The 27,721-nt window shown below is 40.7% G+C and overlaps 1 protein-coding gene and 1 long non-coding RNA gene across 5 annotated transcripts in view; one reads left to right on the forward strand and one right to left on the reverse strand.

Annotated features, from left to right (window-relative positions):
* Positions 1–183: 183 nt before the first annotated feature.
* On the forward strand, positions 184–27,641 carry UBE2D3 (ubiquitin conjugating enzyme E2 D3). 2 transcript variants are annotated; one of them, XM_074993500.1, is made up of 8 exons: positions 186–561; positions 18,956–19,019; positions 19,110–19,141; positions 21,467–21,544; positions 22,177–22,282; positions 23,939–24,032; positions 24,929–24,978; positions 26,137–27,641. In XM_074993500.1, the coding sequence occupies exons 1-7, from the start codon at positions 538–540 to the stop codon at positions 24,975–24,977; spliced, it is 447 nt and encodes a 148-aa protein (XP_074849601.1). In that variant the 5' UTR covers positions 186–537; the 3' UTR covers position 24,978; positions 26,137–27,641. The 2 variants fall into 2 exon arrangements, with proteins under 2 accessions (XP_074849603.1, XP_074849601.1); XM_074993502.1 differs by lacking the exon at positions 24,929–24,978 and having other exon boundaries at positions 184–561.
* The window catches only part of LOC142012756 (uncharacterized), a 28,383-nt gene continuing 22,964 nt past the window's right edge, over positions 22,303–27,721 (reverse strand). For 2 of the 3 annotated variants that reach the window (XR_012645456.1, XR_012645454.1), the window contains 2 exons: positions 25,568–25,650; positions 22,303–24,011 (listed from right to left, as the gene is read on the reverse strand). This is a non-coding gene — a long non-coding RNA (uncharacterized LOC142012756). The remainder of the gene's footprint in view (positions 24,012–25,567; positions 25,651–27,721) is intronic. The other variant, XR_012645455.1, reaches the window with a different exon arrangement.

The raw sequence follows: 27,721 nt of genomic DNA on the forward strand, positions 1-27,721 counted from the left end.
CCGCCAGCACTGGAAGGCGCGTGCGGCCAACCTCCCCCCGAACCTGCGAGGCTGGTCGTACCACCACCCTCCCATTATCGGCCTCAACAGCGCGTGCGCGGATTCGCAAGCGGCAGCGGCGGTTAGCGCGTCCCTCCCCCGCTCCAGTCAGCGGGGGGTGCGGGCGAGGCTCCTGAGTGACCCGCCCCAGGAGCGGGGGGCGGTGCTTGCGCTCCACTCCTTTCCTTCTTGGCCTCGCCACCGGCGGCGGCTGTGCCAGGGGCTGAGCGCCATTTCTCCGTGGCGGGGGCGGCTCAGCTCGGCGTTTGTTCTCTCCGAGGCAGGGCAGCGGCGGCATCCGGCGTTTTCCGGAGCAGGGGCCGGACCCGCCCGTCGGGAGGAGGCTGTGGGCGGCTGCGCTCCTCGCGGGCGGGCGCCCCTGGCTGTTTCCGGAGGAAGGAGAGACGCAACTACTCCTCCCGCGTCAGCGCGAGCGGAGCCCGGAGTCACCGCGGCGCAGAGACAGGCTCGGCGGGCGGCGGCGGCGGAACACACACAATGGCGCTCAAACGCATCAACAAGGTGAGTGAGCGGCGGGCCAGGAAGACGGCGTTGTTCCCCCGCCGGGGCAGGGGCCGCGCGTCGGGCGAGTCCCCAGGGCGGTGGCGTTGTCGCTGTCGCCCGGGGTCATTGGGTTCCGCACCGGGGGGGACCGGCAGCGTGGCCCGAGGTATGCGCGAGGCCCTCGGCCCTGGGTAGGGAGGGCGGGAGGCCTCCGGTCGGGCCGGGGGGGTTCCCCTAGCTTTGGCGAGGAGCAGGGGGCGGGGGATCTCCTTCCGGGGCCCGATCTGGGCGAGGTGGCCGGGGGGGTGACGTCGTCCTGGGCCGCCTTTGTCGCGGTCCCCGGGAACCTCGCCGTGGGTCCCCGCGGGGATGGTGTGGGGTGCCTGGTGGACCAGGGCAGGGGCCCCTAAATGTCAGCGGCGCGGGCGCTTCTCTTGCGCTACTGCTGTTAGCGATGGCCCGGCCGTGCCGTGGCTGTATTTACATCGCAGGCACAGTCAGTGCTGGGCCGCCCTTCCGAGGGGGCAATCCGCTTCCCGGCCCGACTGGTGTCTCTTCCCTGGCGTGTAACTTCTTTCCCGCATTGTAAGATGGCGGCGCGTTTGCCTAGTTCAGGCTCTTTCCGGGTCTCTTGCTTTCTGCAATAACATGACACACACACATACGTCCACGTTCCCGTCAACTCACCCGGCGCAGCAGCTGTTCCGATTCCTCTATATTCCACTTCCCCCTAGAAATCCACCGCTTTCATAACGTTGCGGAGGAATGGCTGTTTCCCTCATCTTTTGCATTATGCGGGCACAAGTTTTTTGCGCCATATATTGAAAATTTCGTCCTTACTCCACCTTACTGGCTTGTGCAACTTTACAACTACCTCAAAGAAAATGTTAGGGGGATGGAAGTTTAACCTTTCTAAAGAGCGAGGTTAGTGGTAAAGGGTGGGGTTTAGGTGAGTTGTGACCTTCCTGTGGAACAAAGGTTTAGTGTTACAATGTAGCTGCCAAGTTGTTGGGGACCTAATGACAAGTACGATGAAAGCTAAATAATTTAAGCACTAAACTGTCCTTAATCTGTGCTTGCAAGTATTAGAGTATTTTAAATATTTTGAGACTGGATGGATTATTTCTCCTTGTCACTTTATAGCATACTAACAAATCAGGCACTTTGTGCCCTGACATCGTGCACTGAAAACATAAATTTGGATACTGTGTTCAGTGTTTGTTATATATTTTTCCTTTAATGTTAGAGTTTCTTGACACTGCTGTGGAGGAGGTCTGTTGCATTAACTTATAGTTTATCTAAAGGGAACATGATGTGGTTGCTGTGTCTTAATTTACTGTGCATTCTCAAGAATAACAAAAATCTTAAACTTTTAATGTATAAGTAAGACAACGTATAGATTTGAATTAAAATTATATTCGTAAAACACTTTCAAAATAGTTTCTGGTAAAGCTGCCACCAAAAGCTCCTTTCCACTGTAATAGTAGATGAGATCACATTAAAAAGTATCTTGGAGACTCCCTGCTATACTTTGCCACCAACTTATGCAGGTGAAATGCATCCTGAGTACACCCCTCCATAGGTCTGAGAAATTTTTCAAGTACAAATCAGGAGAAAAGTCTTAGGTGCATAGTCACTACTTAATTTTACTTGGAGTCTCAAAGTATTTTTAAAAGTAACTTTTGTACAAAGAGGTCTGTTTAGATTGACAGTAGTAGTAGACAGTCCCAAGCAAAATTGGCCTGCACTCTTGGATAATTTTGAAGCAGTCATAATAAACATGACTAATAATAAAAATATTTCTAGGAGTTCAGTCTTTTCATAGCTTTGTGATTGGAAATACCACCATATTTGACGGTTAGCCAAATCAGACTGCAAGATATGCCTCAATATATATTATTTACATCTGACTTGTTTTTCAGTAGTTGCCATCTCAAACAGTTATAATTAGATTAATGAATTTATTATCTGTAATCCTGGATTTTGAGATGTTTTCCAGTAGTAGTGACTCTCAGGAAAATTGATTCTAAAATCAAAACATCAGAAAAGAGAACTGCCATGTCACTGAAAAAACAAGGATTTTCCCCCTACTTTCAAATAGGTATACTCATCCAAATGTCAGTTTTTGGCATTGGTGGTGCAACAGATCAGACCTTGAAACTCCATGCTTCCTTATAGTATGTACTTGGCACTAGTTCAGGGCTCAAAATGCCAAGTCCAGGACTTCGGAGCACTGTAATTAGACTGAATCAGTTGCATACAACTTGCAAGCCTTAGATGTTTTTACCTGGCAAGGCAAGAGATTATCTTCAGTAGATGACATCACATATACACAAAGAAGATGCATTTTCTTCCAGTCCTTTATCTGGTTTGTTTCCTGTGTTAAGGACCATGCTCTTTGAAGGAACCAAAGCATTCAGCTTGGGGTCTGACAAGGAAATAAAAATTTACTTTCTGGTCTTGCTAACATGTAGAAATTGGTTCTGAAAACAAGGGATTCTGTCATATTGCTTTCTTATTTATTTTTATTTTATTCAGGTTTAACCACAATCTTATATTGAGTTGACACCTCATCAGCCATTTTGCATTTTAGACTACATGAAAACATTAGGCTATCTATTTTTGAGTAATTTTTTTTTTTTTAGAAAAGAGTGTTCAATTCACTGAGTCTTCAGTTTTAACCTTGGAAATACTTTCATTTTTGAAGATTAAAAGAACATTACAATAGAATATTGACTTTTGATACTTGGAATGAAAGAGGTGAAAATCTTACATAACTAGCAGCATCAACTTGTTACAAATATTTACATAACTAAATTACTACTAATGAACTGGTACAGTTTAGTGGCAGTTTGAGATAATTTGCATTTGGGAATAATGTTGTCAGTTTCTGCCCAGACATGGTGTTGCTGTGTTGGGACTCTGACTACACCTGACCGTTTTTATGGCAATTACTCTTAAAATAAGAAAATTAAATTACTACGAATCTGTTCAGTGTGGGATCAGAGATGACATAATGTTGTGCAGAAAAAGTTTTTTGATCAGTCTAATAGTTTTGGAGAACGCATGCATGTGGTTTTTATGGTTTTTAGGTTTTTTTAATACATGAAGGAAACATTAAGGAGAAACTTTTCAGAGCTGAGAAAGTTAACTGTTAAACACAGATAAAGGACTAGCAACTTGAAATTGTGCCTTAATAGTCTTGCTTCAGAGCTTCTCTAACAAATACTTTTGCTGTACTATCATTTTAAGTTTTTAATCTGTTGCTATTTGGGAGCTGTGCACTAATAAAGGAAAACTGGTTATGCAGGAGAAATGGTGAATAGAAGTTTTGGCTAAACTTAATTTTAGTAACTTACATTTTTCAACAATACATAGACAAAAGCAGCTGTGTCCCCTGTTAAGTTACTTACATTTAATCGGAACTTAAACAGATTTTCCTACCTCTGTAATATGTTCACTAAGCTGCCTGTCCTGTTCATCTGTTAGGTTCCTCTTCACAAAAGGTCCAAAGAAAATGTATGCTGAGATGCCAAGATGGTTCAATATGTCAAGTTGAAAAAGCTGTCCCATAAGTTCTTAGTCATTTTATTTAGTACTAAAATAGCTATTTGAGGTATTTAAAGTAGTCTCTGAAGTTTCTTAAAATAGCTGCCTTCCAAGTAAAGTGGGGCATGCCACTGTACCACAGTCTTTGTGATTTGTATTTTGACAAATAACTTGATTTGTTTGCCTTTTAACATGTGAGTTGGAGATGAGGATTTGAGCCGCTTTGATTGGTGGAATATGTCTTAGATAAAAATGTAGAAAACTCCACTCAACCTGAGTGGTGCTAAAGAAAATGGGTACTAAGCAGTGGAACAGATCGTGGGAAAACTGACAATGAGATCTTTGTGTGTCATCTTTGAAGCTACAACTTGAGGTTGTTTCTTTTTTGCTGCTTTATGACAGACTAAAAAGCTTTTTAATCTTTCTCTTACCATTTTTGAAATTTCATCCCTGTCTAGGCTAGAAGATTATGGCCATTCTCAACACAAGGGGTTAAAAAAATTACCTTCCTTAAGCAAGCATGAGAGTGAAAGTTGACAAAGGAGCAGGGAAGGGATTTTCTGTTGTCATTTTTGTTAAGATGTAAACTATAGTTAGTGGCTAATCTTCTGGATAGAGAAGGCTTTGTTACTCTGGCTGCTTCAGGTGGTATGTTAATTTTTGCATTAAACATTCCGGAGTACTCTCTTGGATTCTCCACCAAGATCATGACAGTTCTGATATTTGAGTTTAAAGACTAAGGCCATGTCTATACTACAAAATTATTGACCTAACTTACATCAGTATATGGGCACTCTATCATTAAATGTCAAGTATGTACACTAACAAGTTTCCTGATGTCGGTAGTGCACATACTAACCAGGAACACTTGTCAATTGCTTTTGTCAATGTAGGGCATTGTGGGACAGCTCCTGAAAGCCAGTAACAGTTGATGTAAGCAGCAGGGTGTCCACACTGATGTTGCATTAGCCAAATGACGTCAACTATGACTCTGCACCCTTTGGGGACATAGAGTGCTTCTTGGCGTAGAGAATGAACTTCTGTTGATGGGAGCCAAATTTAAATGAAGATACTTCTCAGCAAGTTTGACACAAGGCGCTTTCTGGCACCCTGACCCTGTAGTAGAGACCTGGACTATACCTTTAAAGAACACATTGTGAAAGGGAAAATGTTTTAAAATCCTTTGACAGGTTAATATTAAAATCTTTAGAGTCCAGTATGTCTGAGGTTAGTGAACTGCAAATACATTTTCTAAAAGTGAATTAAGGTTCAGATAGTCCAAAGCAGTCATCGTGTTCAGCGTGCAAATTCCTTCATACTTGGAGTCGGTTAGTCTCAGGGCCTGGCTTTTAGGGTCTCAGCAAATGGCTGTATAGTATGGCGATGACAAAGTATCGGTCCATGCTGCTTGAGATAAAGCAAACTGTTTTGTAAAGCCGCAATTAACAAAAAATGCCACTTTCCTATTTTAAAGTACAGCTAAATGAGCCAGGGGCCCCTGAAGGTAGCTGTAGAGGCCAAGAATGAATTTTGATGTATGTAGTGTTGCTGTAGCCAGTCAGCCTCAGAATATTAGAAATCCAAATGGATGAGCTAATATCTTTCTTTGGACCAACTTCTGCTGGTTAAAGAGATGCTTTCAAGCTTACACAAAACTTTTTCAGGTGTACCACCTTACTTGGGGCTTGTTCTCATACCGTGTTAGTATAATTTATTTGCTCAGAGACACGAATGATCCACACCTCCCAAGTGAGGTAAATTAAACTGACCTGAGAGCCCATGTAGACCACTATGTCTGGCAGAGACTTTCTCCCACTGAAGGCTTGTCTGTACTGTGTGGAAGATTGACCCTGACCAAGGCAATCTTCCGTAGTTTGATATCACACATCTGGTGCAGACTGTCAATCAGTTTTGCTATTGCGAGGACTAAGGGAGTTCAGCAGAGGAAACGCTCCCGTCAGCCTTCCTTAGTGAAGACAGGTCAGTATATTTCAGATACATGAAGTCTAGTTAAACAATTGCCATAGTTAGAATTGCATATCTGAAATTGACTTATTTGCCTAGTGTAGACCTGGCCTAACATGGCTGCCATCACTGTAGAGCTTCTAGTATAGACTAACCATCAGAGTGTCACAGCTAAACACAAGATGGAATGGATTGTTTAGCATAAGTAAGACATTTTAAAAGGATCACTCAGCTTGATGTGGCCAATTAACCTTTCTTTAATCATAGGGAGGAAAAGAATATAGGGACAGTTTTTTAGTGCCCTACTACAGGGCTGAGCAAACTTTTTATATTGGACCCCACTTTTCGTCTCTGCAGTTAGCAGGGCCTCCTCAACCTGTCTAATGGTAATCCAAATGGATGGAAATTTTGATTATGTTCATATTAAGGGGAACCCTTGGCATAGGTAAGAAAAAAGTATGTAGAATATAAACATTTTATCAATTGGTGTATAAATGTGAATACACATATATAAAAACAGTAACGTTTCAACATGTGTAATGAGATGGATGAATCTGAGAGCCTGCAGCTGATTGTGCTGTGCCCCCCTCTTTGTGAAATTTAATGCCCCCCCCCCCTTGTGCATCCCTACCCTACTACACCAACATCATAACTTCACCTTCTCAAGAGACATAGGGCTTATGTCTGTAATTAGGGTTATATGGTATCCTTGTAGATGCTGCATTACTTACATCTGGTAACTGGTAAAATTATTTTGGTGCTGAGAATTTGACAAGAAACCTGGCTACCACCCATACTGCTACTGGCTTTCCGCTCTGAGCTGGGCTACCATGGAGGCTTCAGACTTGGGCTGCCTATTGGGGTCCTGCTGTTCCCTGGAGTCAGCAGCCAACATTCCCTCTTAATTCCAAATATAGAATAAACTATGTGCACCGCTTCATGTGTGGATGAGCACAACCAGAAGAAACATATGATGCCGACGCTCTGTTTATCAGCTGGACAGACCTTGAATCTACTGGGTGGCCCTCTAAGCTCTCACTTTACAAGGAGCACTCTCAGCAGCCAGATGGACTCTGGGTACAAATCTCCCCACTGGAGGCAAGAAGCCACAAGAGGCTTTCTTCTTTCCACTCCCTCCCCTGCCCCCCCCCCCACACTTCTGGCTAGGTGTGGGGAAGTAAGAAGCCAAATGGTCATCTGGGTTCTGGGCAGGGAGCTGAGCAGTGCTGAGAGTCAGCGCTCTCAGCTCTCTGCTAGCCAGTGTCCCTCTTCAGTTGGTAGAAGCACTCTCGGTGAGAAAATGTACCACCAACGGAAGGAGGGTAGTGTGGACATGAGCCACTGAATTAATTGACTGTAGTGTGGACATGTCCTTAGTCTAAATAGTTATCAATTTCTGTGGTGCAGCAGTTTTGTCCTTCAGGGTACGTTGATACTGCAGTTAAAGACCCTTGGCTGGCATTTAGGAGAAGGGTTTGTTCAGTTGTGGTACAGAGGCTGAAACCCAGTTCTAAGCCCCTGTGAGGTGGGAAGGTCCCATAGCAGCTACAACCAAAAAAAAATTCACTGCAATTAAGCAGCCCCTAAATCCAAACCATATGAGGTGAGTCATCTGGTATAGGCCAGCTGCAGATTAATTGCAGTGCAGGCACAGGCATATAGAAAACATGGGTAAATTTAGTTTGTTAGCACTCTTGACAATGTGACATTCAGGTGTCACGCAGTGTCCAGTTATTGGTATCCCATGATTCCTCCTGGGGTTAGGAGTTGTAGATTGTGGAGTAGTTGGTTTTACTTCTTGTTTTGGTGTTGACTGGCAGTCACCAGGTATTTTTGGTATTTGTTTTGGATTTCTTGCATGATTTTCAGATGACTTTCCTGATCTTTTCCTCCACTGCATAGGAGGAGGAGTGATTTCTTATGAGCTGGTCCATTTTGGATTATGTGAGATGGAGTAAGTGGTTTGTCAGTTTTAAGAAGTTCATCCGCAGAACTGCTCTCTATATTTAGTGTTGTATGTAGTGGTTGAGGGTTTTTTGTTTCTTGGGTTTGATCAGAAAGTAAATGTCACAATTAAATGGTGCTTCATTTTTTTCTTCATATTGTGGAGTTTCCATTTCAGATGACAGAATTTGGCACCTTGCGCTGTTGTAGAGTTGCGCTCAGCTTATTTGACGAGATAGGTGGGCAAGATTTTTTTTTTTAATAGACACTTCTGAGTTCTGCGGAGTTTTGTAAGCTCAAAAGATTCTCACACCAACCAAAGTTGATTCAATAAAAGATAATTGACGCACCAAAACAAGGTGGGTGAGGTAATCTATACTCCACCATGTGCTTGACTTCCTTTTAAAAGCAGCAGGGACATAAACTCTGTTGTGGGTGACTAGAGAAGAGAAACAGGTTTTGTTCCTCACACCTGGTTAGTTTCATTCTTCCACTCCTTGAAGCCCTGTATATGGCAATAGGTCATGATGCAATTTGCAGCTGAGATGAAGAAAGCAGATGGATGCAGAAAAATGGGGAGGGGTGTAGGTGGGTTTGAGCAGCTGTCACATTTCCTGCCTCCCCCCTCCAAAGGGTGTGACTATGTAGGAGATTTGAGAGGAAACAAGCAGCTCAGCTGGCTAGTGAAGTCAGCTTGGAGATGAGAGGATGCTGTCCTGCTTCAAGCTTTCAGCAGGGTTGGAAACCCTTTTTTGGAATGGGCCACTCACCCACAGAAGAATCAGTCAGGAGCTACACTAGTGAGATATGCCAAAAAAAAAACACAACCCTTGCTGATGTGGTTCCCAGCTGAAAAGCACAGAAAAATTGCTCCTCATTCTCCTTGCATACCAGCCCCAGAACCTAGGAGGGGCCAGGGCTAGTAGACTTTTGTGGGCCACTCTGGGATGGGGCCAAAACCAAGAGGGTAAGTGTGGAAGGGGGGGCTGCCAGGAAGAGGGCTTGGAGTCTGGGTAGGAGGGCAGGTGCAGAGGAGGCCTTCAGGTTGGGGGGTCTGGGCATATGGGGATGGAGTACTTACCTGCTCAGCTCTGCAAGAGCAGAGGTGGCTCTGGGTTCCCCCACTGTTCCCATTAGCCACAATTCCAGCCTATCAGTGCAGCAGGAGAAAAGCCTTCAGGCAGTGCTTCTCTGTGCTGCTGTTCCCTCAGCTGTGGGAGGGGGAATGGCAGTGCACTGAGCCACTTCTTCCTCCAACCAGGCAGAACCTTTGGGCCAAATCCAGCTTTGGTTTGCTTGACTCTAGCCCATGAGGTTCAGGGTCCACACCCCCAACCCTATAGTAGGCTGTATGCTGAGGCTTGGATGGAAGCAGAGCTGTGGATCAGATCCAGGCAAGCCTCAGGCTGTATCGGGCCCATGGGCTGTAGGTTCCCGCTTCTGGCTTACAGTGTACTTTTTCTGATCCCTTTGCAGTAAGCAGACCAGATGGGCCCATCCCTACTCTACCTGAGGGTGGGGAGTTAACAGCTGACAGAGCTTCCATGAAGCATTCTTTTGAAACATCCCTTTTCTCTATACTCCCTTCAGTGCTATGCCATTCTTTATGGAGGTGGAGTGCAGATACTTCTCACCTTTCCCCAGCCAGCCTCTCTTGTATTTTACAGTTGACTAAATCTGCAGGATTTCCCATAAGTTTTGAGGGTGCGCTCCAATGGCTGTTTTATGAATAAACAGTTTTCTGTGGAGGAAATCTTGTCTTAAGTGGCGCAAATACATTTTACACCACAGCCAGTGATATTCAGCCCTATTAAAGATCAGAGCAGGGCTTTGGTTCCTCAAAGGATGAAGGAGAGGGTCAGTTTAGGGGCCTCTTACTCTTTTATACCCTCCAAGATTAATAATTTAGGGCTTTTCTACACACGGAAATATGAGAGTAGTTATGCTAGTAAAATATATATTGCTACCAGTTTACTGGTGCCATTACCTGTGTACATATTCTTCTAGCTTGTGTCTACAATGGAAGTTACAGCAATATCTTTCTAGCAGTAATATAGTTTGTTAGAAAATTTCCCCATGAGCTCTCATGCACATTCTTGTATTCATAAAAAGCGAGGGTTCATGAGAAATCAGCCACGTGTAAAGTCTAGCTGCCATTTAATAGGAATGAAGATTGGTGCTAAGAATTTCAGAAATTGACACTAAATACTTAAATTTAAAATCAAGTAAACATGGATAAGTTAATCCATAAAAATGACACGAAGTTCAGTTTGAATCTAAATAGTGTCTATGTGTTTGCTAGAAGTTCAAGTGATGTTGCCTAACATTTTCCTTCATAATAAAGCATTGTTTTCAGAGTATTTGTGAGACACTGTAGTTGGCTCCATGCTTTATTACAGGGAACTGAAATTTGTTGTCTTGCTGGAAAATGTACCCAAGTTTGGGTGAACTTACCAGTTTGAAGTTCACAATTTATCTATGATTAGTAGAGGCTTGTTTTCTTCCAGAAAAGTTCTCTGATTTGGCACTGAGCATCCGCCAGTCCATGACACAAGGGGCTGGCTGAGCAGGATACTCCATATCATTTCCAGGTTTTAGGGGCATCCGTGTGAGAATATGAGCTTTTATCCTTGTTGTCAATGCCCATCTACTGGCTCCCAGACAATGTAGAGAAGAGAAGATGAAACTTGACTCAAATGTAGAGAAATGGGGAAAATAGGATCTGGTATGGGATAGGGGAGGGGAAGATAGAAGCAGAAGAAACAAGCAGGCTTGGGTGATGGGGACAGAAGAGTCTAAGTAGGATGCATCATATCCAGAACCTACACTTGCATTTAGAATTCCTGAGTTTAAACAGTACTCTCCTGTCTAGTAAATTGTCATGTGATTTAAGGTCAAGTGAGTTGTGTATTCTCCAGTGGTTGCTCAATAGAGGATAATAGCGTTCTACTGTATCCACTTACTGTTTCTTCAGATAGTGGTCTGTATTGTGGTTCTGAAGGTTCTAGCTCTGCTGCTAATACTTGTTTGGGAGGGTTGCAGTGTCAAGATATTCTTCAGTTTGACATTTTTTACTTTTTTAAAAAACTGTTTATGTTGTAATTTTCTTGTACATGAAGGATGTAAAGTTTCTCTAATTGGAAGAATGCCAGCATTAAAATGCCCAGGATTAATAGTACTTACTAGTGGGTACCTTTTCAGTATTTCTTATCCTTATTTAGTATGTGATCTCTCTTGTTTAATGCTCTCTGCCCAAATTGCACTGAGTACGGATGTTTTAATTTTCTCTTAGGCTTTCTTTGGTATCTGTCACTCTAGTATGAGTGCTTCAAACATTAATGAAGTTCTTTACACAACACTACTCAGATGGGGATAACCACATTTTATGGCCAGTGAGCTAAAACAAAAAAAAGAAGTCTGACAGCATACACTCAGCGTGTGCCTAACTTGAGATGCTTATGGCCATTTTTTTTAAAAAAGAATTACCTAGCCTTTGTGTAGTGCTTGGTAGGGTTGAGAGCACAGCTACAGCTGACTTGAGTTAGTTGAGGGCACAGAACTTCTGCAAGGTAAGCTCAAGGTGTCTTGAGTTGGGCATACAGAAAATGAAAATACTGGTCACCAGTGAAGTTTGGTTTAGGATATCATGTGATGCTGGTCAAATTACTATGTATGAAAGGGTGAAACAGAGTCCATTCTGTAGTGCGAGTCAAATGTCTTGACTACAAGACTTAAATTCCTGTAATCCCCTGCTTTAATCTCTGTACCCATTCTAATGTCTATAATGAATGAGGCAGATCTTCAGCTCTGCTATTCTGTGTCCTGATTGTGGTGGGATCCTGACAATTAAATTATACATGATGAGACTGGCAGCTGTATAAATAGTGTGATCATAATTAGACTAACCTAAAGCAAGCACATTACCACCTTAGCTGAACTAAAGTTGCAACTGACATCCTATCTTTTTTAATACTTTACTTAAAACTTTAATACCTTTTTAATATGAGTTTTTATAAACAATTGTACTGTGATAGCATCACCAACCATCATGAGGACCACATTGCTGTGCATTGCATAAACTTACATTGTGCTTTGAAGAGCTTAGGTTCTAGAGATAAAACAGGAAAGTGCCTGAAAGGTATACAATATGCTGGCAAACTAATGAGAATGAGGATGTAATGTTTTTCAGTACATCAGTGATCCTTCAGTCTGTATTCCCTGTTTTTGCACAATGGCTTTACTCCTTGCCTGTTTGTGTTGTTCGCTTTACCCTGTGCTTACTTGTTGAACAATTTAAAGTGTTTTATATAAATATTAACCCTAATGACTGACTGACTGATAATCTGACCTATTTTTGTTGCTGTATTTGACCTATTTGTCAGCTCCTTGGTTTTTAATTTTATATATGAAATTGATGTAATGGATTTTGTTCCATTATACTTCCAGTTTCAAATAGTGGTATGTGTGCGTGCATGCGTGCGCCTGTGCTGTATTTTGCTAGTTGAAACCACTGTGTATAAGCATCCCTTGAAATATGTTTTTTTAATCTGGTCTTCTGCTGCTATAACTGTAGTACTCTAATGGCTGCTAGGAGTGAAGGCTTACGGGAAAGTCATTTAATTTAGTCACTGGGGCTTTGTCTACATTACCGAGTTTTGTCACCAAAAGATATTTTTTGGTGACTAAAGTGAGTATATACTCTGCAGTGTGACTTTTGTTGGGGAAGAATGCTCAGTTTTGGTGACAAAAGAACTTCCATCCCAGGAGAAGCCTTTTTTTCTTTTCTCCACCCTTTATTGGAACTGACTTCTGCCAATATCCTGCAAAGTCTGCCCTCATTCTTCAGTTTTTAATCTCTGCTGCTCTGAAGGCACACGCCCGATACTTCCCTGAGCTGTGAAAGAGGATCTGACAAGTAAGTGTGCTGTTCCATTTGGGGAGCAAAGAAAGAGCAAATCATTGGACTGCTCTTGTTCTGTCCGGCTCTGACTGCTGCAGGGCTGGGAGGCAGACTGCCATGCTGCTTTGACATTCCTCATCAGAATTCATAGAACTACTCATGGTGCTGCTCCCCGCAGCTGAACAGGTTGTGGGAGAAATTGAAGGGAATCCCAAGATGCAATCAGGTCTGTATTTCCACAGCACTGCTCTATGAGATACATAGCCACTATGCATTGCTCACGCTGTCAATGATTCCTCAAATGTGGGCATGATCTGTCAACAGAGGGAGAAAGTGTGAACGCGCCCTCATAATTTTTGTCAACTTTTGGTGTCAACATACGTTGTCAACAAAACTTGATAATGTAGACTACGCCTTCATGACACTTCTGCTTTTAATCTTAAAATAGACTTGTTTTTTTCTTATCCTTTTTAGACACTTCCAATCCTTTTCAGTGTATTCCTCAAGTTTCATCCAGAGTGAAGATGACTAAAAAGTCAGGTCCCAAGACCACATTATTAACTGCCATGTGATACTATGAGAAGGTTCTGTGACTTTAGATTTCTCCCACCCCCAACCCTTGGCTCATTCTTAGTTTTAAGTTCTTCTTGGAAAGTTTAGCGGGTCAGTTCAGCGTCTTACAATAGTGCCTTTTCTCCTGGTTACCAGAAGACTGCAATGTATTTTTCTCAGTAGTTAATCTTCAAAAACATGTCAAACTCCTTATTAGATTCCTTTACTTGATACTAGGCGAGAGAAAGGTACCATCTGGAATCCATGGCGTTAAGTCATCTGGCGTTCATGTTGACGTACAGGTTGAACCTCTCTCGTCTGGCACCCTCAGGACCTGGCTGGTGCAAAGAGTGAATGTTCCAGACTATGGCAGGTCAATATTGTCTACCATCTTAGCAACACTTCCACTGCTTTCTGGGCTCTTGGAAGACATTTAGGGTTACATTACAGCACAGAACACTGAGAGCCAGGACTGGTGGCTGTAAACGAACTTTAGGGGGACCAGGGAAAACTTGACCTCTCCCGTGATAAGTGGTCATCTCGCTAATTAAAATCATGCTGGATCATGGATGTTGCTGAATAAGAATTCTGTACTGGAGAGGTTCAACCTTTTGTAGAAATTATTTCCACTTGGACCAAGGAGAGGTACTATGTGGAGGCACAAGGGAGAGTTTACATGTGGAATGTAAACTCTAAGGCTGTGTCTAGGCTACAAAAATTTCAAGGTACTTAAAAGTAAGCAACTTCCCAGTTAAGCATCTACACACACCCTACTTCAAAGTTAAACTTCGAAGTAGGGCACTGCTCCATTCTTGGGAATGGGGCAAGGACTTTGAAGTTGGGAAAATGTATGTAAACTCATTCCTGGGTACTTCAAATTAGAGCCTAACTTCGAGTTTTAGTTCCTAGTGTAGATGCACCCTAAGTGTAGGAGAGAGAGGGGTAGGTAGCTAGCCTTCTATCAAGGGGCCTTGCAACAAGGCAAGTGTTGGGCATTAAATGAACTCCTGAATTTAGCTGGTCTTTAAAAAATTATCATGCCTTAGCTACTGTATTTCTAAACTGTTCTTAACTATACTCAGTGTATGGACCTGTATTAGCACAAAAATGCCATGCCCTTGATCCTCTGAGCTGACTTCTCTCAGGCCTTATCAAATACCAGAAAAAGGTGTTAGCTGAGTTAGTCTTTGTATCACAAAATTCAAGTTTAGCATTCTCTGTAGAATGGTGTGTACTTAGTCTAGTATTTGAAATAACCAGTAATCCACTTTTACAAACGTTTGTGCTCTGCCACAGTAGTACAAAAAAAGCAATCATTGATGTTAAAATTTCACTTTATTTTCCATCCAAAACCCAAGAAGTTTGCTTATAGTTCCCAGCATCATCTGGGGCTTGGCCCTTCTGCATAAATAACAGTTTTTAAAATAGTGATGCAAATTGTTTTTTGTCTTAACCAATATTATAGCTTTTAGATACACATGAAATATTGCGAAAACGTCTACCTCTGCCTGGGCATTTCTTCCCCCTTACTACTACTTTATAAAAATGTACTGTAAAACTTGTAGGCCAAAAATGTTTAGCAGAAACTTAGTCTTGTCTTTTTCACCTTCCCAGCTACCTGACCATATCTGTAACTTTCCCTACTGGAGTAAGTTACTTATTGCAGGATTACAAAGTAAGGTGCACCCCATACTACTCTGGAAGGAGCACTGGAGTGTAACTACTCTTTAATTAGTGTTCTGAAATTCTGTTTATTAATCCTTCCGAAGGCTATCACAGTTTTATGGATTTGAACCTGAGGAGGGGGGAGAGTTTGTGCAAATGTACAGAGGAAGTCCATGACAGAGCCAGAGAAACCTTTTAGTTCTGTGCTTTTGTTACAAGACTAATCCTTTCTTTTAGTTGTATTATATCTCAGTTCTGAGCAAAGATGGGTCTTTCATTTGTTCCTTCCCAGCTGGGTCTGAGATGTATGTTAGATGAGTCTCTCAGGAGTTGAGTTATGGGTTTTACATGGGATTTATCTTGTTCTTTGGAAAGAACAGCAGCTCTTATGTCGTAAATGGTCTGAGGGGTTAGCCTATAGCTTCATAAAAAGCAAGCAGTCCTGTAGCACCTTAAAGATTAAAAGTTTATTAGGTAATGAGCTTTTTGTGGCTAAGATCGAAGTGGATCTTAGCCACAGATGCTCATTACCCAATAAATTGCTAGTCTTTCAGGTGCTACAGGACTGCTTGCTTTTTTTGTGAATCTGCCCTAATGTCTGAATATCAGTAGAAAAAATGAAGCTCAAAAGTGAATCTCTCCCACCAACAGAGCCTTGTTCCACTAAAGGATATTACCTCACCTACGGTATATCTGTTTTGCTGGACAGTTTTCTGCAGTGTTGAAGTAAGAAGTACAAAGTGAACCGGTTTACATTGTCAGGACTTTCTAATAGAGCAGAAGAATTACTATTAGTGTTTTGAGGATACTTTAAGAGGTCAAGTAGCACAGAAAATAGGTTAACTTTTCAGTGTGCCTTCAATAACTTATCCTATATGGTGATAAACTCTACTGCAGGATGGGTAATAATTTGTGATGGGGGGGGCACATTAAGATTTGGTAAGTAGTCAAACACTGCACTTTTCCATAGAGGGGTGCAGGGTCTGGGACTGAGGTTGAGTGCAAAGGAGGGTTGAAAACTGGAGTGAATGATAGATTGTAGGGCCTGAGAGGGAGTTGTAGTGAAGGAGAGGGGTATGGGTGCAGGAAAGGATTCTGGCCTGGGGGAAAGGTGTGAGATGGCGTTGTGACTGTGGGTGGTTACCTGGGCAAGGGAGTCGGGTGGGGGCGCAGAAGGGCACAGACTTCAGCCTGCTGCAGCCAGAGATGCCTCAGACTGCTGCCTATTCCATGTCTGCTCCAAATACTGGTGAAGGGAAGGATTTGCACACTGCCCCTGCCCCCAACCCCAGAAAAATCTTTTTGCTCCTGTTGACCAGAAACCAGTCAGTGGGGGTGTGTCTACACTTGCATTCCTCTTTTGAAAGAGGCATGCAAACGATGTACAGATTTACATATTCATAACCTTATTTGCATATTCTACTTTCAAAAGAGCTTCTTTCGGAAGAAGAAAGCCAGTGTAGATGCTGCTCTTTCGAAAGTAAACCCCATCTTCGAAAGAATCCTTCTCATTAAATAAAGGGAAGAAAGATTCTTTCGAAGATGGGTTTACTTTCGAAAGAGCAGCATCTACACTGGCTTTCTTCTTTCGAAAGAAGCTCTTTTGAAAGTAGAATATGCAAATAAGGTGCTGATACACAAAATTATACTTAATTTGCATTTTTGATTTACCTCATTTGCATTCCTCTTTCAAAAGAGGAATGCAAGCGTAGACACAACCTGGGGGTTGAGAGATTTTGCTGGGGTGGCGGGGGTAGGGGCAGCATGTGAAGCCTTCCCCTCTCCCCCGGCATATGGAACAGGAAGCTGCTTAAAGCAGCATGGGGCTGCTCTGTGCCTGAGGGTCCCCGTAGGGCGTTCTGCAGGCTGGATCTGGTGGTTTGAGACAAATCTTGCCCAATTCTTTTTAGCTTGATAGAAGTTACAGGAAAATTGAAATTCCCTCTAATGCCATATTGGCCTCCATTTTTCTGTTTCCTTTTAAAATATTAGCAAGTGCTGAGTTTTCTAAAATTATAACTGGTCAGAATTGGTTTTTATTCAACATGTTAGTAAACTCACCACAGACCAAGCTGAATGTGAAAAGTACGTCAGCTATAAAGGCTGTTAAGTTGCATGGGCTACGTCTACACGTGCCCCAAACTTCGAAATGGCCATGCAAATGGCCATTTCGAAGTTTACTAATGAAGCGCTGAAATGCATATTCAGCGCGTCATTAGCATGCGGGCGGCAGCGGCGCTTCGAAATTGACGAGCCTTGCCGCCGCGCGGCGCGTCCCGACGGGGCTCCTTTTCGAAAGGACGCCACCTTCTTCGAAGTCCCCTTATTCCCGTGAGCTCACGGGAATAAGGGGACTTCGAAGTAGGTGGCGTGCTTTTGAAAAGGAGCCCCGTCGGGACGCGCCGCGCAGCGGCAAGGCTCGTCAATTTCGAAGCGCCGCTGCCGCCCGCATGCTAATGAAGCGCTGAATATGCATTTCAGCGCTTCATTAGTAAACTTCGAAATGGCCATTTGCATGGCCATTTCGAAGTTTGGGGCATGTGTAGACACAGCCATGGTGTTCTTAAAAAAAAAATAAAAAAAAAAAAAAAAAAAAAAAATCCATATAATGGTGCATCACAGTAGTCAATTTAAAAATAGAGGGGTAGCCATGTTAATCTGTGTCCGCAAAAATGAGGCATCCTGTCATACCTGAAAAACTAACATTTATTTGTGCATAAGCTTTTGTGGGCAAATCCCACTTCGCCAGATGGAATACTCAGTCTAAATTTCTTAAACCTTTTGACAGATAGCAAAGTGCTTGTTTTTAGTAACTTGTAGTGAAGTACCCATGATTTCTAACACTTATTCATTATAGGAAGAGGTGGCTAGCTTGCTTTCCCTGGTCTCATGACTTCTTGATTTCTGAAAGGCTACCTGTGAAGACTTTTTTTTTTTTTTAAACTTCCCCACAATTTTTAGGATACAGAGAATAAACAAACTGATTTACTTTTGACTGCATAAATGGCAGTTGATAATCTTTCAATGTTGTTCAAGACAATTGCTATTTTAACAGAGTTTGAGACTTCCTGGGTGTGTGTGTGTGATGTGTGGGTTTTGTTTTTTTTTTTTACAGCAGCTATAAATGAACTAAAAACTTGCATTCTAAACCTTTATTTTCATTTTTTGAAGCTAGTGTAGCAGAAAAACCATTTCTGGCATTCACATTTCTCAGAATTTTAGAAGTACATTTGAGTGAAATTGTTAATGCTAATTGAATTTTTAAAAGCATGCTTTTATTCCTTTTGTAATCATTGTCCTTTAAAAGGTGAATTGAAGAGTCTGACCTATTAGTGATTGAAGAAAGTGAGACAACCACATCCTATGTAGGATCTATCTTACAGGGCGATGGAAGAGGAAGTGAAACAGCTGTGCTGCTGTTCTGAAGAGAGATTATGAAAACTCTTTTTAATTTTATTGAATGAAGCATTTTACCTATGGCCTGTTTTGTTGCTTGGACTGTTCAGTATTTTTAAGGAATAAAATCTTAAATTGGACTTCAGTTAATTCTTGCAATTTTTAGGTGTCTGAAAGTTACAAGTAGTAATTCTGTTCTCATTGTTGACTTTCAAAATATCAGAGGTTAATTTGCTGCCTTATTTAAATTACAAGGGCTACTGAGTCTTGTTATCCTTTAGTGAAGTCATTCTTAATACCAGTCACAACAGTGTCTACTGATAGCTTTGCCAGTTATTCTCTTTATTCAGGAAGAACAGTTTAAGGATCTTGTTTACGGACAATAGGACAGTAGGTATGGTATGGCATTTGCACTCTCTGAACACAGTGTTTTCTATTTAGGAACTTAGTGACTTAGCCCGTGACCCTCCAGCACAGTGTTCTGCAGGTCCAGTTGGAGATGATAGTAAGTAGTATTGAATTTAATGTTTGGTTCTGATTTTTAATTCAAAAAGTAGTAGTGCCTAAGTAATGACACTGACTTTTTCCTTTTTAGTGTTTCATTGGCAAGCCACAATTATGGGACCTGTAAGTATTTTGACTTCTGTAAATGTTAAAGCTAACTTGAAATCATAGTTCTTATATAAGAACTATAGCTTCAGGCTTCTGTTTTGACGCTTCCAAAAATGCCAGTTTGAGAGCATAAGGGGGAAGAAGTGAGTTTAGTTATGTGGATGGGTCATTATGGGTGTGTCTCTTCCCCAGTATTACATATACCTGAATTAAAATATCCTTCATGACAGTGCAAGGTTTTGTAATTTTATGTACAATGTTTTTATGTCAAACAGCTTCTGCAGTTCTGATTCCCCATGGGCCTTGTCTTCATGCAGAATTTCAAAAATACTCACGTTGGAACTAAAGTTTTATTTTAAAAAACACCCATCTTGCAGGAAGCTGTGGCTTGATGCCTTAAAACAAAGTTCTTCCTTCAGTAAAACTAGTATATTAGCTTATATTTTGTATCTGAATCAGCTTTTTTAGAATATTAATGCACATTTGTAATCTTAAGAAGTGATGCTTAACATAATTAAGGGTATTCAGTTCAGTGGGAGTGATTTAACTGCCAGTTATGCAAAGTCAACCTGGGATCTGAATGTAAAGAATCTAATCCAATCTTGTACATAATGAGCACTTACTGTATGGGCCAAAATCAGGTCTAGGTTACACGTTACAATATTGCAGAAGGCTAATGAGGGTGCACATGTATAAATGAAGACTTGTTCACCCGCCAGTACTTCACAGTGCCTTCGCTCCTCAAAATTTTAACTTCCAAGTACTGGCAGGTGAGCCGTGGCTAGACGTGAGCCAGCACTTCCAAGTTAAACATTTCCAAGTTGCTGCTGGGGTGGGGGAATTTGCTTAATGAAGTGCTGCATATCCATCGCAGCACTTCATTAATGAACTCCCAACACTTTACTTACCATCCTCTCTTTGAAGTAGGGAGGTAGTGTAGACAAGCCCCTAGAGGAACATTCCTTAGAGAAGTTCTAATGTACTACTTTGACCTTGTACATATGTCCAAATGTAGCTTGGGTATTATGTATACATAAAGTATTTAAGAAAGTGTGTGTCCTAGTATGTATATAAAGAAGAGATTATCTGATGTTTTAAATATACCATTTAAATACAAACTGAATAAAGCCATCTTCATATATTTCTTTAAACAAAGAATGTGAAACCCATTACCACAAAGGATCAAATTATCCTTTTTTTGCTCAGTTCTGAGGCAGAGAGTTAAGGCCTTTTTTTAAAATGTTTTCTCATGGTGAAATGTGTTGCATTCGGTGACAAAGTTAAATATTGCATTATAAATAAAAGCTTTTAACTTCCTTTTGAGGGCATTTGCTGCTTGTTGCCCTGTATGGGGTGGTAATTTGTAACCTGAGAATTTCCTCCCTTGATTATGATTTTTATCCCTGAGCAAGGGAAGAAATTGTTTCCTTGAACCTGGTTGTGTTCATCTTGGCCAAGGAGGGGGAGGGAAGAAGCCTCTTTGATTTCAGCACTGAGGCTTATTGGGGCAGGATTCAGACACATGGGCAAAAGGACTGGAGGGCTAAACAGCAATGTGCAGAAGGCTGGGAAGGACTGAGCTGTGTTCTGCAAATGGCCTACAAAGGCAGGTGGACTACAGTTCATCTGCTTGTGAACAGTCAGGCACTCACTCTCTTCTGAGATCATCTCGCCCCACCTTTCCTCTGACTGAGTTGCTGCAGTTTGGATACATATACAAATTGCAGAGGGAACTGCAGAGTAGAAGAAGCTGTCAGGCCAGATTCAGCCTGCATATGCATGCTTGCTTGGAATCAAGACTTAACAGAACACAGGGTGTATCTGTACTTTTGGGAAGATCCACCTGGTCCGGGTCTATCTTCCGGAGTTGGATTTTGTGAGTCTGGTAAAGACACACAAATTCCATCTTTGTGGTCAGCCATCAACCCCTGTACTCCACGCTATTGCATGGAATAAGGGAGGTCAACGGGAGAGTACCAGAGATTAGGCCTATACTCAGCCTATACTACACTAGGGAATAAGTCTATTTCTGATATGTTGATTCTAGCTACATAAGTGCCATAGCTAAAATTGCGTATCTGAAATTGACTTATTTCCCTAGTTATAGATGTTAGCCACAGTTTTAGAAGGAAATTCATTGCCAGTGATCAGCTTAACTTGCTGCTGTCAGTTACCTCATTCCACCAGTTATAAGTATGGGTATGATCAGAACTAAGTAATTACATTGGGATTAAACAGCTTCATTGTGTTTAAGTGAATGGTTTGCCTTGCTAATTCAGTAGTATATTTCACAAAAGTTAATTTGGGAGTATAATTACAATGCACGTGTTTCTTCGACAGAATGACAGTCCATATCAAGGTGGTGTATTCTTCCTGACAATTCACTTTCCTACAGACTACCCTTTCAAGCCACCTAAGGCAAGTAGTTTTGTCTTTGTGAGACTAATGCTCTTTAACAAATGGAGCATAAGAATTAAAATCAGGAACATCTGAGTTCCAACAGAAACACTGCTTCATTTGCATTTCTTGTCTTGAACAAATTTAAATTCTTCACTGCCCGTTACCACTTGTCTGTATAAAGTGGTGATAACTCATGTTTGCACAGTGGTTTAGAAGAAGTAACATGAAAGTGCTGAGTATCTAATTCAGATGCTTGGTGATTCAAAGGAATCACACTGGCCTTGGCCAGAACTTCAAAATGGCCATGCTAATGGCCAAATCAACGAATACTAATGAGGTGCCACACTGAATATTCAGCACCTCATTAGCACTGGCATGCTGCCAGCTGCAGTGCTTTGAAAGCACCGCTTTCGAACGCACGCAGCTCGGCGCATCTACACAAGGGTCCTTTTCAAAAGGACCCCACATTTCGAAATCCCCTTATTCCTCTGGGGATAAGCATGGCCATTTTGAAGTTTTGGCCAAGTGTGGCCACAGCCCATACGTATTTTGCCAAATCTTTCTAATGTATGTTATCTGTGTTTGTGTAACTTTTAATTACATTATTTAGCATGTGTATAACGCAAACAATTATCTGTTTTTTGTTATAGGTTGCATTTACAACAAGAATCTATCATCCAAATATTAACAGTAATGGCAGCATTTGTCTCGATATTCTAAGATCACAGTGGTCTCCTGCTTTAACTATTTCTAAAGGTAAAGAAAGCATTACAATTTCCATCTTCATTTTGATGCTGTAATTTTTTTTCCTTATTTTTCTTGGCATTCCATTGATCTCTGATTTATAGTCAAGCTTGAGAAGAGAAGGGCATTTTGTTGATGTGCTAATAATTACATTGTTGCATGCTTATTGAATTCACCTTTTATTTAAAAAAACAAAAAACAAAAACAAACTTCCTGTAGCTGTTACTATGGCCATGACTACTCACCAACATGAACCAGTGCAGTTGAATCTGTGTATCAACACTTACTTTAGGCTGGCTTATTTTATATTTACCCTATTTCTAAAGTGAAGATGAACTGAAGTAAAACCTGTTTAAAACCAAAATAAATATCTACAGTCTTTTGAATTGGTTTAAGTAGGTCATTTTGAAATTGTAACAAGTAGGTACATCTGTGCACAGTCTTCATTTCTTTGATCTGTGTTCTGCTTTGTGGTTAATTGCTAGCTAGCTGCTAGCATGCAGTATTGCTTGCCCTAAATATATGAACATAGTAATCCAGTGTTGAATTGTGATTGGTAGTGTTTATTTTTTCCTTTCCACTTCTTGTAAATTTGAATTTTCTCATTAAATCTAGTGAATTAAACTCTAGAAACTAATTGATTTCAAGATAAGGTCATAAGAACTCACTTCCTTTTTGGGAGGCAAGTTTGGTTTGATTGATCCCCCTCTGAGATCACAATTGCATGAGTTCGAATAAGCAAAATGAGTTCCCTTACCTATCAAACTATGGATCCCTGCCTATGTAAGGGGCAAAGAACTAAGCTTGGGGTCTGAATTGAATCTGGCACATGATCACATGTTGTGTTGATGGTATACTCCCAGTTTGCTTGTTTGAATTTTACACAATTTTAAAAAACCACTGATGGAAAGTAGAGAGTAAGTTGCTTCAATCAGCATGGCTAGTCCTACACTCACCCCTGGTGCCTGCAGTTTGATGCAAATGAGCAGTCTAAAATTCAAAATGACCACTCATTTGTATATTCAAGAGGATCTTTGGCATATTTATGGACAAAAAGCAGTGAAGATGTGGTTCTCTTGGCAAAACCCCTCTGTCACCAGCCCCTTATCCCTGGAAAAAATCAGGCTGCAGGCACAACGGTTGAGTGTAGCCCTAGCCCATTTCTCCCTAGTAGTTTTACTTTAGTGTTTCCTTTTATCCTACCAGTATGTATGTAATTTGATCAGATTAGAATATTACTTTATTACTATTACATTTGCAGAGAAGAAATGCCATCTGATTCCAATTGGTTTATTACAAACATTTAGCTGTGAAGAAGCTGATCAGCTGTATAATATACTTCAGTGGTACATTATAGTTTGAACAGTGTAACCTTTGTGTATTTGTGAAACATTGAAAACTACTAGAGACAGATGATCTAGGGAACAAACAAAAGAGGAGAGAGCTAGTTGAAATCGTGTAAATATACTGTAATGGGTGTGAGCCGCACATTTAGAGAGTGACTACCAAATTCCTCAGCTTTACTCATCAGGCATCATAAGCAAAAGACTCATGAATCTTTTCTTGGTGAGTTGTCCTAACAAAGCAAATAATTGTATTTCCTTCATATATAGCTGAGATCTTTGTTCATATGTCACTATTGACCAATCTTTTTGGTTTATTTTGCAGTTCTCTTATCCATTTGTTCACTCTTATGTGATCCAAATCCAGATGACCCCCTAGTGCCAGAGATTGCACGTATCTATAAAACAGACAGAGACAAGTAAGTACAGAATATATAAGAATAGTTTACTAGCATATTCTTCATGTACTACCAATGGTGGGGAATGAATGAGTTACATGTGATCTCTTCATCCCAGATTGGGCTTGTGGCATAAGAAAAAGTAATTAATTTTTTGTTTTTAAACCAAGAACAAGCAGTCCTGTAGTTTAAGGTGCTAACAGGTTTATTAATAAGGCCAGTGAGAGATCCTGTGGCATCTTAGAGTAACCGATATTTTGGAGCATAAGCTTTCATGGGCAAAGACACCCTTCATCAGATGCACATTGGTTAGTCTCTAAGGTGCCTCAGGATGACTACTTCTTCTTGGAGATGCAGACAAACACAGCTACCTCTCTGATATTAGTAAGGCCGTGAGTGGTCGTGGGTAAGACCACTTCTTACCCACAAAAGCTTATGATCTAATAAAATTTTTAGTCCCTAAGGTACTACAGGACCTGAGGGACTTTATTGTTTGTGAAGCAACAGGCTAACACAGCTACCCCTCTGGTAATTTTTTGGCTATGAAACATAATTATGCAGAATGTGTGTTTGAAACTGCAGGGAGATGTTTCACTAACATTGGAATCATGCATATTTGAAAGTTTATTTAAAATGATTGCCTTATTTTAAGCAGTCTTGTGAGATTCTGAGATTGTATTAGTTCATATAAAGCTGCTTAAGTTTGTGGCCAAAAATTAACTTTGTAAATATGCTAGTGCCCTCTTTAGATAACTTAGCTACATTTTCAATTTTGGAGCTTCCCATTGGTGAAAGGCTTTATGATCTATTTGTGTAAAAGCTTTTCTTGGCTGTGGTTTTTATAGTTGTGCTCAGATAGAATTTAGTGAAAAAGCTGATTTTGTGTTTTTTAATGTTAAATATACTTGTCCAATCAGGTACAATAGGTTAGCAAGAGAGTGGACAGAGAAATACGCAATGCTGTAGGGTAAGAATATTTGTACTTGACGGTGCCCTTAACAAAATGGAGACTATCAGCACTTGAGTGCTGCATGCTTTAAAGCACCGGATTAACTAACAGATAATGGTTTATTGGTTACTGAACCCGATTATTTAACAGCTTGATCTGTGATTACTGTGAAATGTATTGGCCAGTTACTATATCTCACAGATAATCTTGCATGGCAAAACAGAGTGGTAGTAATAAATGGATTTTATATGACTTGTTGAGGTTCTGAAACCTCTTATATCCCTGTCCTGGTAAGTATTCCACCAAAATCTGTAGAGCCTTTTAATTGGGAGGGTGTTGTAGGGATATTGTCTGTGTAGTCAAACTACCAGGAATAAATAAAAATATACTTGGTTCAAATTCAGACACTAGTTACGCTGGCGAAATTTAATGTGCTTTAAAATATTACTGTTGGGGGGGTGTTTTTGTTTGCTTGTATAGTTGGAAATTAACTTAATACTGACAAGCATGCAGTTAAGTAAACTAATTGTATCCATTCAATTTCTATAGACTGATGTATTTTACAAAAAAAACCAGCTTATTTTAATATCCCATTCAGAAAGCAAACCTTGGAATTCATTGTCATTTCCCAGTAAAACTTCTGTGCTTGAGCAGTATGGTGTTATGAAAAAGTGTTGCATCATTCTCCTACTAAAATAGGAATTTTGTTAGGACACACAGGAAAAATCCACAGATAGTGCACCCTGCAGTAGTTATCTCTAATCATAGCATGCAGTGTATTTTGGAGTTAGTTCTAAAACTGAGCTCCAAGCAACATAATATGGCTAGCAAAAAATTGAACTTTAAATTTTCACCTTCATTTCCCCCAGAATGCAATAATCTTTCATAACATGCTTCTAGCAATCTACTTATCTTTTGTGTAACTTAAGTGTTTCAGATATTCTCAAAGTAAAACTTTTGTTCGAAGTTCTTAAACTTTCTAGTAAGACCTGATTTTCTTCAGTAAAAGACCACATATGAAAGTACAGAAGAACTGAAATAGCCAGTTAAAAGACATCAGCAGTAATTTTTTTTTCAAAATATTGGAAAACTTTTCTGCTAAAGGTAGTATATTAAATATCACTTGTCTCTGTAGTTGAACTAGACTTATTTAATGTGTTCCTCCATTATTCACAGGTACAACAGAATATCTCGGGAATGGACTCAGAAGTATGCCATGTGATGATACCTTAAAGTCAGAATAACCTGCATTATAGCTGGAATAAACTTTAAATTACTGTTCCTTTTTTGATTTTCTTATCCGGCTGCTCCCCTATCAGACCTCATCTTTTTTATTTTTTGTTTACCTCCTTCCATTCATGCACATGCTCATCTGAGAAGACTTTAGTTTTTCCAGCTTTGGACAATAACTGCTTTTAGAATCTATAAAGTAGTTACACAAGAACAATTGCCCAACATTCAGAACTTTTTTTTAAAAAAAAAAAAAAAAAAAAGGAGCATGTGTATTATGTGGCCAATGTCTTCATTCTAACTTGGTTATGAGACTAAAACCATTCCTCACTACTCTAACAAATACTGAAGATATCACCTGAGGGAAAGGGAGATGGATGTTCAGTTTTCCTCACATCAAAAGAAGTAACAATGCAGTAACAACATCCATCCTGTTTTGAATCTTCCAGTGTTAGAGATCTGAGGTTTTATTATATGCTTATGCTCATAACTGACATGGCTGAAGAATTGGTACAGAATCTATAGCATCAGAACAGAAAATGTGATGTATCTTATGCATGTCAATAAAAGAATGACCAGTTCTTGTTCTACAGAGAATGGAAATTGGAACTCAAACATCCCTTGTATTACAAAATAGGGTCTCGGTACATTTTTGTAATTCATTTAAATTTCGTTAGGAGGCTTGGAGCTATTAGTTAATCTATCTTCCAGAACACTGTTTAATATAGCACTGAATAAATGAAGCAAGTTGTCAGTGGATGAGTGATCAACTAATAGCTCTGCTAGTAACTGATTTATTTTCTTCAATAAAGTTGCATAAACCAATGCGTTAGCTGTCTGGATTAATCAATATGGGAAACAAAATCTTTTGTAAAAGCAAAGCTGGTTTTTGTATATACTGTTGGGATTTGCCTCATTCTTTGGCATCAAATAATGATGTAAAGTTCAATAGAGTGAATCTTTTACCATTTTCAGTTATAGTACTTGGTCTGTTGTAGGTTGACACATTGATCAACCTCATGTATGCAGAATTAATAAGCTAACCTAGTAGTGTAGCCTTAGTGTGCTATACTTGGTACTGGGAGCCCAGAGTTCAGGGATGGACTTGGGACCCAGCAGATCTAAGGTGGTATATTGTGGAGGCATTTCCAGATGCACCTGTGTGCTGACTGAGAAGCTTTTCTTCACCTTGTACACGATAGCTGAAAAAAATCTTAATGTGGGAGTAATAATGGGGCAAAAATGCAAAATAAAGTACTGTTTTGATGTGGGAGTTGTCATGAGGCTGTGTTGAAGTGATTTTACTATGTGGGATGTTTGTTATCCATTGAAAAGGACTTGTTCTGCCATGCTGCCATTTACATTAATGAATATTTTAAAACAATAGACATTTATTTCAGGTAACTAAACGTGAATGAATAAAACGTTGCTGTTGGATTTTTTTTGACAAACACTGTCGTATGCCATTAGTTTATTTCCTCTGTGGCAACAAGGGCATTATTAATCATCCTTCTCTTTTCTTGCCTGCCAT

This window comes from Carettochelys insculpta, chromosome 4 (assembly GCF_033958435.1).
Source record: "Carettochelys insculpta isolate YL-2023 chromosome 4, ASM3395843v1, whole genome shotgun sequence".
In the NCBI taxonomy this organism is placed as follows: Eukaryota; Metazoa; Chordata; order Testudines; family Carettochelyidae; genus Carettochelys; species Carettochelys insculpta.